At 26.3% G+C, this 12,132-nt stretch overlaps 5 protein-coding genes across 10 annotated transcripts; 1 reads left to right on the top strand and 4 right to left on the bottom strand.

The window, feature by feature from the left end:
- Positions 1 to 485: 485 nt before the first annotated feature.
- Apid1 (apidaecin 1) lies at positions 486 to 2,950 on the bottom strand. 6 transcript variants are annotated; one of them, XM_035875809.2, is made up of 13 exons: positions 2,828 to 2,943; positions 2,399 to 2,499; positions 2,175 to 2,261; positions 2,037 to 2,096; positions 1,886 to 1,936; positions 1,726 to 1,785; positions 1,572 to 1,628; positions 1,413 to 1,472; positions 1,265 to 1,315; positions 1,105 to 1,164; positions 948 to 1,004; positions 774 to 848; positions 486 to 673 (listed from the first exon to the last, which is right to left on the bottom strand). In XM_035875809.2, the coding sequence occupies exons 1-13, from the start codon at positions 2,838 to 2,840 to the stop codon at positions 641 to 643; spliced, it is 765 nt and encodes a 254-aa protein (XP_035731702.1). In that variant the 5' UTR covers positions 2,841 to 2,943; the 3' UTR covers positions 486 to 640. The 6 variants fall into 6 exon arrangements, with proteins under 6 accessions (XP_035731702.1, XP_035731704.1, XP_035731707.1 ...); XM_035875811.2 differs by having other exon boundaries at positions 2,722 to 2,874; XM_035875814.2 differs by lacking the exon at positions 774 to 848 and having other exon boundaries at positions 2,828 to 2,947.
- A 1,708-nt stretch (positions 2,951 to 4,658) lies between these two features.
- On the bottom strand, positions 4,659 to 6,210 carry LOC118445813 (uncharacterized). The gene is made up of 4 exons (XM_035875748.2): positions 6,056 to 6,210; positions 5,647 to 5,784; positions 5,266 to 5,544; positions 4,659 to 4,993 (listed from the first exon to the last, which is right to left on the bottom strand). The coding sequence occupies exons 2-4, from the start codon at positions 5,752 to 5,754 to the stop codon at positions 4,727 to 4,729; spliced, it is 654 nt and encodes a 217-aa protein (XP_035731641.1). The 5' UTR covers positions 5,755 to 5,784; positions 6,056 to 6,210; the 3' UTR covers positions 4,659 to 4,726.
- Positions 6,211 to 6,434: 224 nt separating this feature from the next.
- On the bottom strand, positions 6,435 to 8,695 carry LOC118445812 (uncharacterized). Its single transcript, XM_085656458.1, has 6 exons — positions 8,552 to 8,695; positions 7,902 to 8,069; positions 7,719 to 7,820; positions 7,595 to 7,645; positions 7,198 to 7,512; positions 6,435 to 7,130 (listed from the first exon to the last, which is right to left on the bottom strand). The coding sequence occupies exons 2-6, from the start codon at positions 8,064 to 8,066 to the stop codon at positions 6,903 to 6,905; spliced, it is 861 nt and encodes a 286-aa protein (XP_085512584.1). The 5' UTR covers positions 8,067 to 8,069; positions 8,552 to 8,695; the 3' UTR covers positions 6,435 to 6,902.
- A 277-nt stretch (positions 8,696 to 8,972) lies between these two features.
- Positions 8,973 to 10,432, top strand: LOC118445814 (mitochondrial import inner membrane translocase subunit Tim17-B). Its single transcript, XM_035875749.2, has 2 exons — positions 8,973 to 9,146; positions 9,790 to 10,432. The coding sequence occupies exon 2, from the start codon at positions 9,801 to 9,803 to the stop codon at positions 10,287 to 10,289; it is 489 nt and encodes a 162-aa protein (XP_035731642.1). The 5' UTR covers positions 8,973 to 9,146; positions 9,790 to 9,800; the 3' UTR covers positions 10,290 to 10,432.
- A 177-nt stretch (positions 10,433 to 10,609) lies between these two features.
- On the bottom strand, positions 10,610 to 11,712 carry LOC118445816 (uncharacterized). Its single transcript, XM_035875751.2, has 2 exons — positions 11,244 to 11,712; positions 10,610 to 11,010 (listed from the first exon to the last, which is right to left on the bottom strand). Exons 1-2 carry the CDS (start codon positions 11,370 to 11,372, stop codon positions 10,759 to 10,761), a joined length of 381 nt encoding a protein of 126 aa, XP_035731644.1. The 5' UTR covers positions 11,373 to 11,712; the 3' UTR covers positions 10,610 to 10,758.
- Positions 11,713 to 12,132: the final 420 nt, after the last annotated feature.

Consider the following 12,132-nt stretch of genomic DNA (forward strand, 5'->3'; position numbering starts at 1 on the left):
ATTTTAATTTAAATAATAAAAAGTATTTTTTTTGCTGCATAAGTATACTTGTTAAATACAATTAATTAAAAGAAACAAAAATATTTGTGTATTTTATATTTATTGCAATTTAACAATTTTGCTTAATTAATGTTCTAATAGGCACAGATTATTTTCTACGTAATAGACAATACATGCATGTTATGTAAACATAAATATATATATTTATTTAATTTATTTTTAATTAAATATATTATATAAACTTGTATGTATACTTAGATATTATATCAGATTGAGATTAGATTTTTGAGTTCGAGATAATGTCTTTTCTTTTTTTTTTTTTTAAGAATATTATATAAAACTATTATTCGAATATATTTAAATTGGCATCATTAATTTCTATTTATCTATCAGATCAATATTCGATATCTACGAGATAATAAAATTTCTATATTTGGATTTTGTTGTCTTATTTTAACTTGTTCTTGAGCTACCGTTATATCAAATAAAATTTAACAAATAATATTATTTATCATCATGAAGAAGAATAAAACATTATACAGAAGAATATGTGATAATTTTTATTAAAGATCGTTCTAATTAATGATAATATTATTACCAAGTGTAAAGGACGTAGAGTAACTTGTTAAATTTTTGGTCTTTAAGACTCAGTAACAGCTTCACGACGAAGTCTCTGAAATATGAAAATGAGATGATATTGATCCATTTATTGTAATACATATAACTTATAATTGAATATTTTTTTTATTAATTATAATTTTTGTTATCCTTACCGGGTGTGGTGGACGCGGAGGTACTTGTTGGGGTCTTGGTTTTTGAGATTCAGGATCAGCTTCACGACGAAGTCTCTGAAATATGAATATGAAATGACATTGATCCATTCATTGTGATACATTTAACAAAATTTGAATATTTTTCCTGTTAATTATGATCTTTCTTATCCTTACCGGATGTGGTGGACGCGGAGGTACTTGTTGGGGTCTTGGTCGAAAAGGTACAGGTCTCTTAAATATGAAAATAAAATGATATTAATCATTTAATTGTAACACATATAGCTCATATTTAAATATTCTTCCTGTTACATATAATTTTGGTTATTATTACCGGAAGTGGAACTTGTGGTCTTGGTCTTTGAGGCTCAGGATCAGCTTCACGACGAAGTCTCTGAAATATGAAAATGAGATGATATTGATCCATTTATTGTAATACATATAACTTATAATTGAATATTTTTTTTATTAATTATAATTTTTCGTATCCTTACCGGGTGTGGTGGACGCGGAGGTACTTGTTGGGGTCTTGGTCGAGAAGGTCTCTTAAATATGAAAATAAAATAGTATTAATCATTTAATTATAACACATATAGCTCATATTCAAATATTCTTCCTGTTACATATAATTTTGATTATTACCGGTTGTGGAACTTGTGGTCTTGGCCTTTGAGGTTCAGGATCAGCTTCACGACGAAGTCTCTGAAATATGAAAATGAGATGATATTGATCCATTTATTGTAATACATGTAACTTATAATTGAGTATTTTTTTATTAATTATAATTTTTCGTATCCTTACCGGGTGTGGTGGACGTGGAGGTACTTGTTGAGGTCTTGGTCGAGAAGGTACAGTTCTCTTAAATATGAAAATAAAATGATATTAATCATTTAATTGTAACACATATAGCTCATATTTAAATATTCTTCCTGTTACATATAATTTTGGTTATTACCGGTTGTGGAACTTGTGGTCTTGGCCTTTGAGGTTCAGGATCAGCTTCACGACGAAGTCTCTGAAATATGAAAATGAGATGATATTGATCCATTCATTATGATACATGTTATTCATAATTGAATATTTTTTTTATTAATTATAATTTTTCGTATCCTTACCGGGTGTGGTGGACGCGGAGGTACTTGTTGGGGTCTTGGTCGAGAAGGTCTCTTAAATATGAAAATAAAATGATATTAATCATTTAATTGTAACACATATAGCTCATATTTGAATATTTTTCCTGTTACATGTAATTTTAGTTATTATTACCGGTTGTGGAACTTGTGGTCTTGGCCTTTGAGGTTCAGGATCAGCTTCACGGCGTTTACGCTAAAATATAAAAATTAATGTAATATTAATATAAATAAATTACTTCATGAATTGATATATATTCGCGTTTATGTTTACCACATCAAATTGTTTTTGATATTCTTGAAGTTCGGGTACTTGAAGATTTTGATGATGAATTTCAGTCTCTTTCACGATAACGGCGTGCTAATATATATAAAGAAAAAAACATGACTATATTAAAAATCTATTAATTGTACATTTAAATTATCTCTAATCCTGTTATTTTATAATTTGTATCGTTCAAATATTTTATATAATATAATTATTTTCCGTATACTTACCGGGTATGCCGAATGTAATTTGAACGTTTCTCCATTAACTACGATAACAAGCATAGCAGCTAAAGCCGCTCTTATTGCTAAGCTTCTCATTTTTCTCGAGTCTGGAAAGAGTAATGTCAATATTTTATATATGTTTATTTCGATCTGATTTATATTTATTTGTTTGATTTATATTTTTGAAATATCGACCATTAATATGAAACTGTGATTACGTATTATTATAAAAATTTAATTTGTGTGAATTTTACATATACATATAAAATAATATTTTTATCGTGTGTTATATTATTATATCATATATATAATTAAAAATTGTTGCTTACCCTTAGTTGCTATCTAGACGAAAGTTTACAAGAAAATGATATCTCTACAAGGCTTATAATATTGCTTTTATACTTATTCCTCTCTCCGCTAGTTTGGTATACTCACTGTGTATTGGCATCTATAATGAATGTCGGGGAACCACTGAAATTTGATTACCATACTTCTCTGTTTCTTTGTAATACTAAATAGCTGATTACAATTTGATCGTAATTCCTAGAACGTAGAAGCAAATCACTGTTTTATTACTTGTTATTATTGATGTCATTTCATGGATTCCCCACTATCAAATTTTTTATTATAAATAATGTTCTGATATACGATATTACAATTTACGATAAAATTTTATAATATGTTACATAATCTTTTATTGTAAATAAAGTTCTGATATACGATATTACAATTTACGATAAAATTTTATAATATTTATGTTACACAAGTTATAAGTCGATACTGTATCGTCGATTAATAATTTGTGTGCTTTAATATTTATAAATTTATTCTATTAAGAGAGATATACATTAATATTCGAAAAAGAAGTAATTAAGTAATTAATACATCGTTGGCGAGTTGCTATATATAAAAAGTAATACCCATTTCACATCGGCTATGTTTCATAATTGAATTAAAATTATTAAAATATCATAATTATTAAAATATTAAAAATTCAAAAAAATTGATAATGTCCAAATTAGACAAATACTATCCACAATAATATAAACAATATCGTAGCAATGTAATTTTTTTTTTTAATAATTACGTAAGTACCATAAGTATATTTGTGATTATACTCTTGACACATTATCGGTCAACAATGTGTTAAAAATGCGATTGTTATTATTGATAGATCGATAAACTGATAGTTTTAATCAATAATAAAATAATAGATAAAAGAGATACAAAATGTACGAATTATGTAAGTGATATAGAAACGATAAAATCATGAAATTATCAATGCTTACAAATATTCGATTAGATAGATTAAATTTTATAAACAGAGACATAATCAAAAATGTATATATAGATATTAAAAATTATATTTCTTCAAGTGAAACATTTTATTTTTGTGCCATTCTTCTTTTTTTTTTTTTTATTTTATCTTGAACCTGAATTGTTACCATGATTTTATTATGAATTATGAAACTTCATATATTTCGAAAAATATTTTTGACTGAAAAAAAAATAATAGGAATAATAAGAAAATGTTTTTTGGCAAATATGATTACAAATGAATTAATAATTTTTATTTTTTTATTTTTTTTTTTTTTCATTAATTTTAAATTAATTTTGCACACAAAAATAATGTATGCATAAACGAAAAGAAAATTTCTTTGAAAAATATCTTGATTCGAAGCGACAAACATGTTTACTCTCATATAAACTTTCTCTTTACTAAACTCACTTTATTAATTTCATATAAATTTTCCTGTTATCAGTGACTTGTGATAAACTTTATTAATTATATCTTATTTATGATTAATATATATCATTAGTATGAATCAAAGCTAATGAGTTGATCATGGAATTTCCCAATTACATTTAATCTCTGTGGTACTGTAATATATTATTTACGTAGATAACATTTGCGATTGTCGCCCCTGAATTTAGACAAACTTATACACTTCCTCGATTATCTTTTTATGTCCTTGTATATAGATATCGCAAATTTTTATTACACTTATATGAATATATATTGCTTATTATACAAGCTTTGATGAAGTTTCTTATCGTTCTTATTTAATGGAAAATATCAATAACAAATAAGTAAATTTGAAGACTAATTATATTCAAATAATATCTAAAACCATTTGTTTTGCACTTATCCCTTTATTTGTTAATCGGATTTAAATGATATCATTTTTTAAATGATACCATATATATATATATATTAAATTAGAAAATCTTTCGGAATTATTGGTAATGAAGAAAATACAACATATTATGTGCAAGATTAATTTAATTTATATTTTTTCATATAACGGTCCATTTAAGTTGCATAAATGATATTTAAACAGTGATTGGTTCAACAGATTCGTCTAATGTCAGTGGTGGACGTCTTTGAGGTGGTGGTGGTGGTGGTGGTGGACGTCTTTGAGGTGGTGGTGGTGGTGGTGGTGGTGGACGTCTTTTGTGTGGTGGTGGTGGTGGTGGGCGTCTTTTGTGTGGTGGTGGTGGTGGTGGGCGTCTTTTGTGGGATGGTAGTCGACGGTAGTCCTCAACTTCATTTTCAATGAATTCTTCTATGTCGGAAGCGACAGGTATATATTCAAAGTCCTAAAAAATGAATTATTACGATTACTAGAAGAAAATCTATAGGAGAAAAAGAATGTGAAGATAAAAAAGACTTGTTCCTTAAGATCATATAGAAAATAAAGGCAATTTAGAATTGATAAAGAAACACGTAAATAAAGTATATTAGTATAAGCAATTTTTTTTTATTGCTTATAAGTCAATAAAAAAAATTGTCTATCGAAAAATGATTTTAATGATTATAAAAATGATTGCATATTTTATTTCTATTTAAGTATCAATCATATTTTTTTTACCTCTTCTGAGTATCCGTGATGTGGTGGTCGTCTGGTAGGTCGGCCGTGTGGTGGTCGTCTGGTAGGACGGCCGTGTGGTGGTCGTCTGGTAGGACGGCCGTGTGGTGGTCGTCTGGTAGGTCGGCCGTGTGGTGGTCTTCTGGTAGGTCGGCCGTGTGGTGGTCGTTTAAATTCGTCAAATTCCTCTTCGTCAGATTCCTCTTCGTCAAATTCCTCTTCGTTAGATTCTTCTAATTCGGATTCATCTGATTCATTTATACTGTCAATACCGACAAGATTCTGGAAAATGAATTAATATGATTATTACTAATCTGTCGAAGAAAAAGAATATGGTAGAAAATAATGAATAAAAGTGTATTCCTTAAAAAATGATCATTTTACCTTTTCATTGCCTTCTACAATTTCTAAGTCTACTTTCGGTTCTACTACCGCCGATTGCGCGGCAACGTAGACTAATGCTAATGATAGCAAAATAAAAATCTTATTCATCTTGTTAACTAATTTGAAGAAGCCATAAATCTGCAAAATAAAATGGACATATTAATAAAAAGCACTATTTAACAGTATGTATAATATATAATAGTTAACAATTTAGTATAAAAGTATTAATAAAAATCGAAAGTTACATATTTTTTAAATGTCTTTTTCGCATACACATAATTATTAAATACATGCTTAGATTTTCAAAGTGCACACATAAGTTCAAAAAAATATATAAATATAATTTTATTAACAATAGAAAGAGTAGCTTATTATGATTATTTTGCAGATAAATACAATTAATTCTTACCTGAACTTCTTTAATGGTTCTACTAAATTTCTGAAAGTTTTTCTCTATATTTATACCACTTTAAAGTACCAATTTATCTTCCTTTTATCGGTTTATTTTTGTATTCAATTACTATCTCTCTATAATCTTGCATTATATCAGTCCATCAATATGATAAAGTAAGCGATAAAAATCCTCAATAAATACTTAATTTTGTTTGTATATAAAAGACAGATTATTTCTGAAAACTTTTTCTTTTTTATTTTTATTTTTTAATATGATTGTACAAAATGTGTTTTTATAATAAGAAAACAAATCTTTTAAATTAAACTATTCAAACAATTTTCTATCGGTTATAATAAATAATAGATCTACTGACTAAATAATGCATCAAACAATGAAAATATACAATACTTACAACAAATGCAGAAATTTTTAAAGATCTATTTACATTGTTTAGATGAAAAACTTTGCAACTTTTTCTATTTTTTTACATGGATAATCAGTGATGAAGATATATCTATTATCAGCTAAAATGAATTAATTAAAATCATTATCTTTATACGCGGAATCTTTTATGAATCTTATCTATTATCAATAGAAAGATACATGTTGCAAGATGTGTCATTGTTACATCATCTTTTAATTTTACATAATTATGATTTACAATAAATTAAATAATTTTTTACTATTATACATCAAGCATTAACATGTATTTTTGATTTTTATTTGTGATTTTGTATCTATAATTATACATGTAGCTTTTAAAATTAGAAATTTGTAAATATATATAAACATAATATCTCTTGAAGGTTTCTGTTATATGTTTTATTTTTTTCGGACTTTAATTTTTTGTTTCTTTTTCTATTTAATTGTTTGTAGACTGATTTGCTAATTCAAGCGCTCGTTTTTCTTCCGAAAGTAAATTTATTTTTTCGTCGTATTTTATACGTAAGTCTTTAAAAAGATTTAATTGTGTCTCATATTCTTTCTTTAAATCAGAATTTAATCGTACAGCATCATCCATTCTGGACATCATCATATTGTGTTTTTCACGTTCTTCAGCAATTCGTGCTTCCATATTATCAACTTCTGCCTATAAAATAAAACAAATTCAAATTAGACATTTTCTTTTATATATAACTTTCAAATATAAAATATACCTGTAAATGTTTAACTTCTGTATTACGAATTTGCAAAAGATCTCTTGTAATAGCTACTACTTCTTTCAATGTTGATACTTGTACATTAAGAGCATTGATCTGTTTCTCTTGATTAGCTACAATAACTCCACGATCTTCTAATTGCATTATTGTCTCTGTTAATTTATTTTTTAATTCTGTCAGTGTTACATATGGAACATTCTCATTATTATCAGCACTTTTAATAGTCATAGCAATCGATGTTTCGAGATCAGTTAACTTTTGTTCAACTTCTGCTAATTTTCTTTGATACATATCTCGTTCGATCGTTCTTTCCTAATAATAAAAATAAATTATAATATTAAGTCAATTATCAACTATTATTTAATTAATTATCAACTTTTGAAATTTTAATTACCTTTACTTCTACCTCTAACTTGCATATCAACTCGTTCTTGCCTTTGCTTACCTATGTATAATAATTACAAAATGACAATTAGATAACAATTACTAATTGATACTACCATTAACATTTTTTTTACCTCATAAGATTCATCCTTAACAGCAACTGCATCTGATATTGACTTTAATATGAGATCATCTTTATTTGAAATATTTGAAGCGTTGGATATTGTAGTTTCATTCTAAATAATGTGTAGATAAATTCAAATGATTTGTACATACAAGATATATTTATAATTTATCTAATATTATACTATATTTACCAGTTTTGTTATATCCTCTTGTACTTTAACAAGATCCTTGTCAACAATTTTATTCCTTGTTTCTTGTAAAGGAGTAATCCCTTTTGATAGATCATTTTCATTATTATTTGTTATATTATCTACGGATATACATCCAACAGAAGAACATTCTTGGATTTCTGACATTTTCTGTAAAATAATTATTTATATTTTTCTTTTATTTGAAACCATGTATAAAGTTTTGTGTACACAAAAGTATTAGTATCACTATGGAAACAACTAAAAGAATAATATTTTATTTTATACAAAAAACATTGATTTAAATATGAATATGAATCATATATGTAAATCAATGTTTTTTGTATAAAATAAAATATTATATATATATATATATATATATATATATATATATATATATATTTTAACAAATAACTTTTCATTGAAGTATAATATTTAATATTTGTGTCAATGCAGAGATAGAATATTACAATAATTGAAATAAGTGTGTGATTGTTATAATAATTGAAATAAATATATGAGTATATAATTTGATATTATATTATTTATCGATAAAAATAAATAGATATAATAAAATGAATAATTTATATAAGTATTATATAAATGTATACAAATATTAGCACTTTAAAAAGAAATTTTATTACGATACATACTCAATTGTCATTCCAAAGTACTGGATATCAAGGACTAGCTAGAAATACGATGTATTTTTGGACATTGCCCGCTCCTTCTATTTTAAACTTTAAAAAATACTTGGCCATGCGTACTTCGTATTGGTTCAGTAGAAAGAGAGAATACAAATTTTCTAAATAAATTTCTATAGTTTTTTTTTGTGTCAAATATTGAATTTCAAATCATTATAAATTTTGTTAAGAAAATTTCGCTTATAGTTTCTCCATTAATGCAAAAATTATTTTTAATAGCTTCTTTCCAATACATATTTTTATAATTGTTTGAATTTAATTACAAAATGATACAAAAAGTTTTATGTTTATAAATAATAATAAAGAATGATTTAAAAAAGTGTAACATTATGTTAATTAAATTTCTACATATTCGATTGGATAAAATATCGTTCGTTTTCTTAGATAAAAATTTGTCTTTAGTTTTCCGATCAAGTTCCTTGTTATATTGTCTATGTCGACACCGTGTACATAAATTTTATAATAGTGGTTGCGGTAGTTCTTTCATAGGGCTTATTATAAAATAGTGTGTATTAAGAAGGAAATACATCAAGCAAAATATTCAGTAAGTAATTAAAAAATGTTATATATTTTTCTACAAAGCATATACCATTAGAGATTATTTTACGCGAGATGATATTAAGTTTTGCTCATATAACCTCACTTTGAACTCACGTTTTTCTTCGTAATCAAATACACATTGATTTACGTGTATTTATATTTTAGACATATATAATAAATTATATGTAACATTATATTAAATATAGTATAATAAATTCTCGAATATTCGCTTTGTAAATTTTCATTTTGTCTTGTCGAGTACTGGAAAATTAAGAATCTAAAAATACGAAATGAAATTTTAGAGGTTAGTACAGTTTACGCAATTTTAGTATATATACATTATTTGCATGTTAAATAATTGTTATTAGTACAATTAATTGTAAATTATTTCAATCGTGTTAAGTAAACTAGTGTTACTAATCGCAGTGACATAAAATATTTAATATCATGTAGCATAGATCAATGATGATATTGGAACATTTTACAATTAAAATTGTATATAGATATGATATGATATATAGTATTGATTTATGATCTTATATGTATTTTTAATTTAAATTATCTGTATATTTGTAAGAGTATAAATACGTGTACATGTATATATACATATATTTTTACATTATTATATTATTATTGTTTTTATTCAGATTGCTAAAGAATGGAAGAATATGTGAGAGAGCCATGTCCTTGGAGAATAATAGATGATTGCGGTGGTGCATTTACTATGGGTGTAATTGGTGGAGCTGTTTTTCAAAGTGTAAAGGGTTTTCGTAATGCACCCAGTGGTTTTAAAAGGCGTTTAGTAGGCAGTTTTATGGCTATTAAACAACGTGCTCCAATTATAGCAGGAAATTTTGCTATATGGGGTGGAGTATTTTCTATGATCGATTGCACATTAATTCACTATAGAAAAAAAGAAGATCCTTGGAATTCTATAATTAGTGGTGCAGCAACCGGTGGAGTTCTAGCTGCTAGGAGTGGATTGCCTACTATGGCTGGTAGTGCTTTAATTGGAGGAGTTTTACTTGCTTTGATAGAAGGTGTAGGAATATTTTTCACACGGTTTCAAGCAGAGCAATTTCAGCCACCAGCATTTGTAGAGGATCCTTCACATGTTGGTCCAGTGCCGCAAGGATATCCTTCATAATAGGGAGGAATATGCTAGATTAATAAAAACTTAACATGATAATTAAATACCAATGTTTAGTTATTAGCAAAATAGAGATGGGATATGGATTTGTTCTTTATTTTTTGGCAGTCTTGTATACAATAATCATCTAAGATAAAGAATATTTTTTGATTAGTTTTTCCATACCCTCTATATGATCAAAAGATAATGACAATGTGTGTACAATGTGAACATTTTATTTCGTCTTTAGTAATTCAAAAATCATATATTAAAATAGTGTTTCTATTAGGTCATACTTATGCTTTCTGATTGTTGATGTATATATAATAATAAGTCAACTATATTATTCAAACAACAATATTAAAGTAACAATTAAAACAATTTAGAGGTTATTAATATATTTACAAATAATTATGTACAAATTAAATTTGTATGTTCATTTTATTTAATCTATGTATGTACAAAATGATTTGATGACATTAGTTCATTACATCCATTGTTCATCCATTTCGTCATCTAATACATCATCGAGTTCATCATCCAGTTCGTCATAATTATCGTCTTCACTTTCTTCTTCTTTAAAATCCATTAAAACAGGTACTGATAAATCTAAAGGTTTTTGTTTTGTAGGCTGATCGCTATTTGTTGGTTGCAAAGATAAAGCTTGATCTGTATCTTTGCAAATATCACTGGCATTACTTTTTGTATTTATAACACTTAATAAGTGTAACTGTTCAACCTGCGGCATTGATAAATTCAATTAGAAATGATATTTTTACAGAAAAGTTAATTTCAATTGATATTGTCATTAGTGATAATTTCATTAGTTTTGAATTCTCAGTTTTATTTATTTTTTTAAATCCTTTTTTAACATTTTATCGTTATTATTATTATAATCAGAAATAAGAGAGATTTCTAACAAGGTACTTTTTCTTTTTTTTTTTTTTTTTTTTTTTTAAACTATAATTTCACCTGAAGTGCGTGTATCTGTTTGTCAAGTTTAGATAATATATCTGTGAGAAAATTTTTCTCTTCTAAAAGTTGTTTCTGAAAGTTTATCCACTCATTAAGTTTTCTATTCGTATTAATATCTTTGTCCATTTTTTAAAGTTTCAAATTTATAATTACAATCATGCCTCTTAAATGATATAAATTGATCATGAGAAAATATCTAAATATATCCAAAAAAAAAAAGGAATGACAAGTAAGAAGGTAATTTCAAACAAGAGGTTAGAATATTGTATTACATTATGGTTGATAAGATGGCGCTACCGTCGTTGTATTGTATCGCGACGAACCAATAGGAGACAAAAATGATGAAACGATGGCAGCGTTATATAGGCAAATATTCATTGACCAATCGACGTCGAATCGTTCTGCAAGAATGAGTGACTTTGTGTTGTATTACATTCATGCTAAACGCCATGTAATTCCGGGATAGATCGAGAAGTGATCCTACATATTTTTGATGTATTTACTTACATACAGGGGTAATTAAATGTTGAAAAAAAAAAAGAAAAAAAAAGATGAGTATATATATATATATTTCATTAAAAAAAATCAACACCGATATTTAAGCACGAGGAGAGTTTCGTTAATTTTTTTTTTTTTTCTTTTTTTTTTAGAATAGACAAATACCACAAAGAAATATATTTAATAAATACGATGTGTATCCTGTGTTTATTATGTGATGTGTGTACGTGTTTATTGTGTTTGTGTGTATGTGCGCGTGGCGCGTGTGTGTGAGAGCTTGCGTTACGATTTAATACAATAATATTTTATTTCTTTCTACATAGCTCTAAGAGACATTACAGACTACTCACAATTCATTATTATGGTAGGAATCTTTTAGGTACAGAGC

Source organism: Vespa mandarinia, chromosome 4 (genome assembly GCF_050613455.1).
Source record: "Vespa mandarinia isolate Hongniang chromosome 4, ASM5061345v1, whole genome shotgun sequence".
NCBI classification, from domain to species: Eukaryota; Metazoa; Arthropoda; class Insecta; order Hymenoptera; family Vespidae; genus Vespa; species Vespa mandarinia.

Bases quoted from the DNA above. Each gene is read 5' to 3' on its own strand.
- LOC118445816 (XM_035875751.2), bottom strand. From the start codon at position 11,372: ATGGACAAAGATATTAATACGAATAGAAAACTTAATGAGTGGATAAAC. The intron at 11,011-11,243 runs GTGAAATTATAG...TCAATGCCGCAG, and splicing joins AACAGATACACGCACTTCAG to GTTGAACAGTTACACTTATT.
- LOC118445814 (XM_035875749.2), top strand. From the start codon at position 9,801: ATGGAAGAATATGTGAGAGAGCCATGTCCTTGGAGAATAATAGATGAT.
- LOC118445812 (XM_085656458.1), bottom strand. From the start codon at position 8,066: ATGTCAGAAATCCAAGAATGTTCTTCTGTTGGATGTATATCCGTAGAT. The intron at 7,821-7,901 runs GTAAATATAGTA...CACATTATTTAG, and splicing joins AAGAGGATATAACAAAACTG to AATGAAACTACAATATCCAA. The intron at 7,513-7,594 runs GTAATTAAAATT...TTTTATTATTAG, and splicing joins AGTTAGAGGTAGAAGTAAAG to GAAAGAACGATCGAACGAGA.
- Apid1 (XM_035875809.2), bottom strand. The intron at 2,097-2,174 runs GTAAACATAAAC...TTTATATTTTAG, and splicing joins ATCAAAAACAATTTGATGTG to CGTAAACGCCGTGAAGCTGA. The intron at 1,937-2,036 runs GTAATAATAACT...TTCATATTTAAG, and splicing joins GACCACAAGTTCCACAACCG to AGACCTTCTCGACCAAGACC.
- LOC118445813 (XM_035875748.2), bottom strand. From the start codon at position 5,754: ATGAATAAGATTTTTATTTTGCTATCATTAGCATTAGTCTACGTTGCC. The intron at 5,545-5,646 runs GTAAAATGATCA...TTCATTTTCCAG, and splicing joins TTGTAGAAGGCAATGAAAAG to AATCTTGTCGGTATTGACAG. The intron at 4,994-5,265 runs GTAAAAAAAATA...TTCATTTTTTAG, and splicing joins ATCACGGATACTCAGAAGAG to GACTTTGAATATATACCTGT.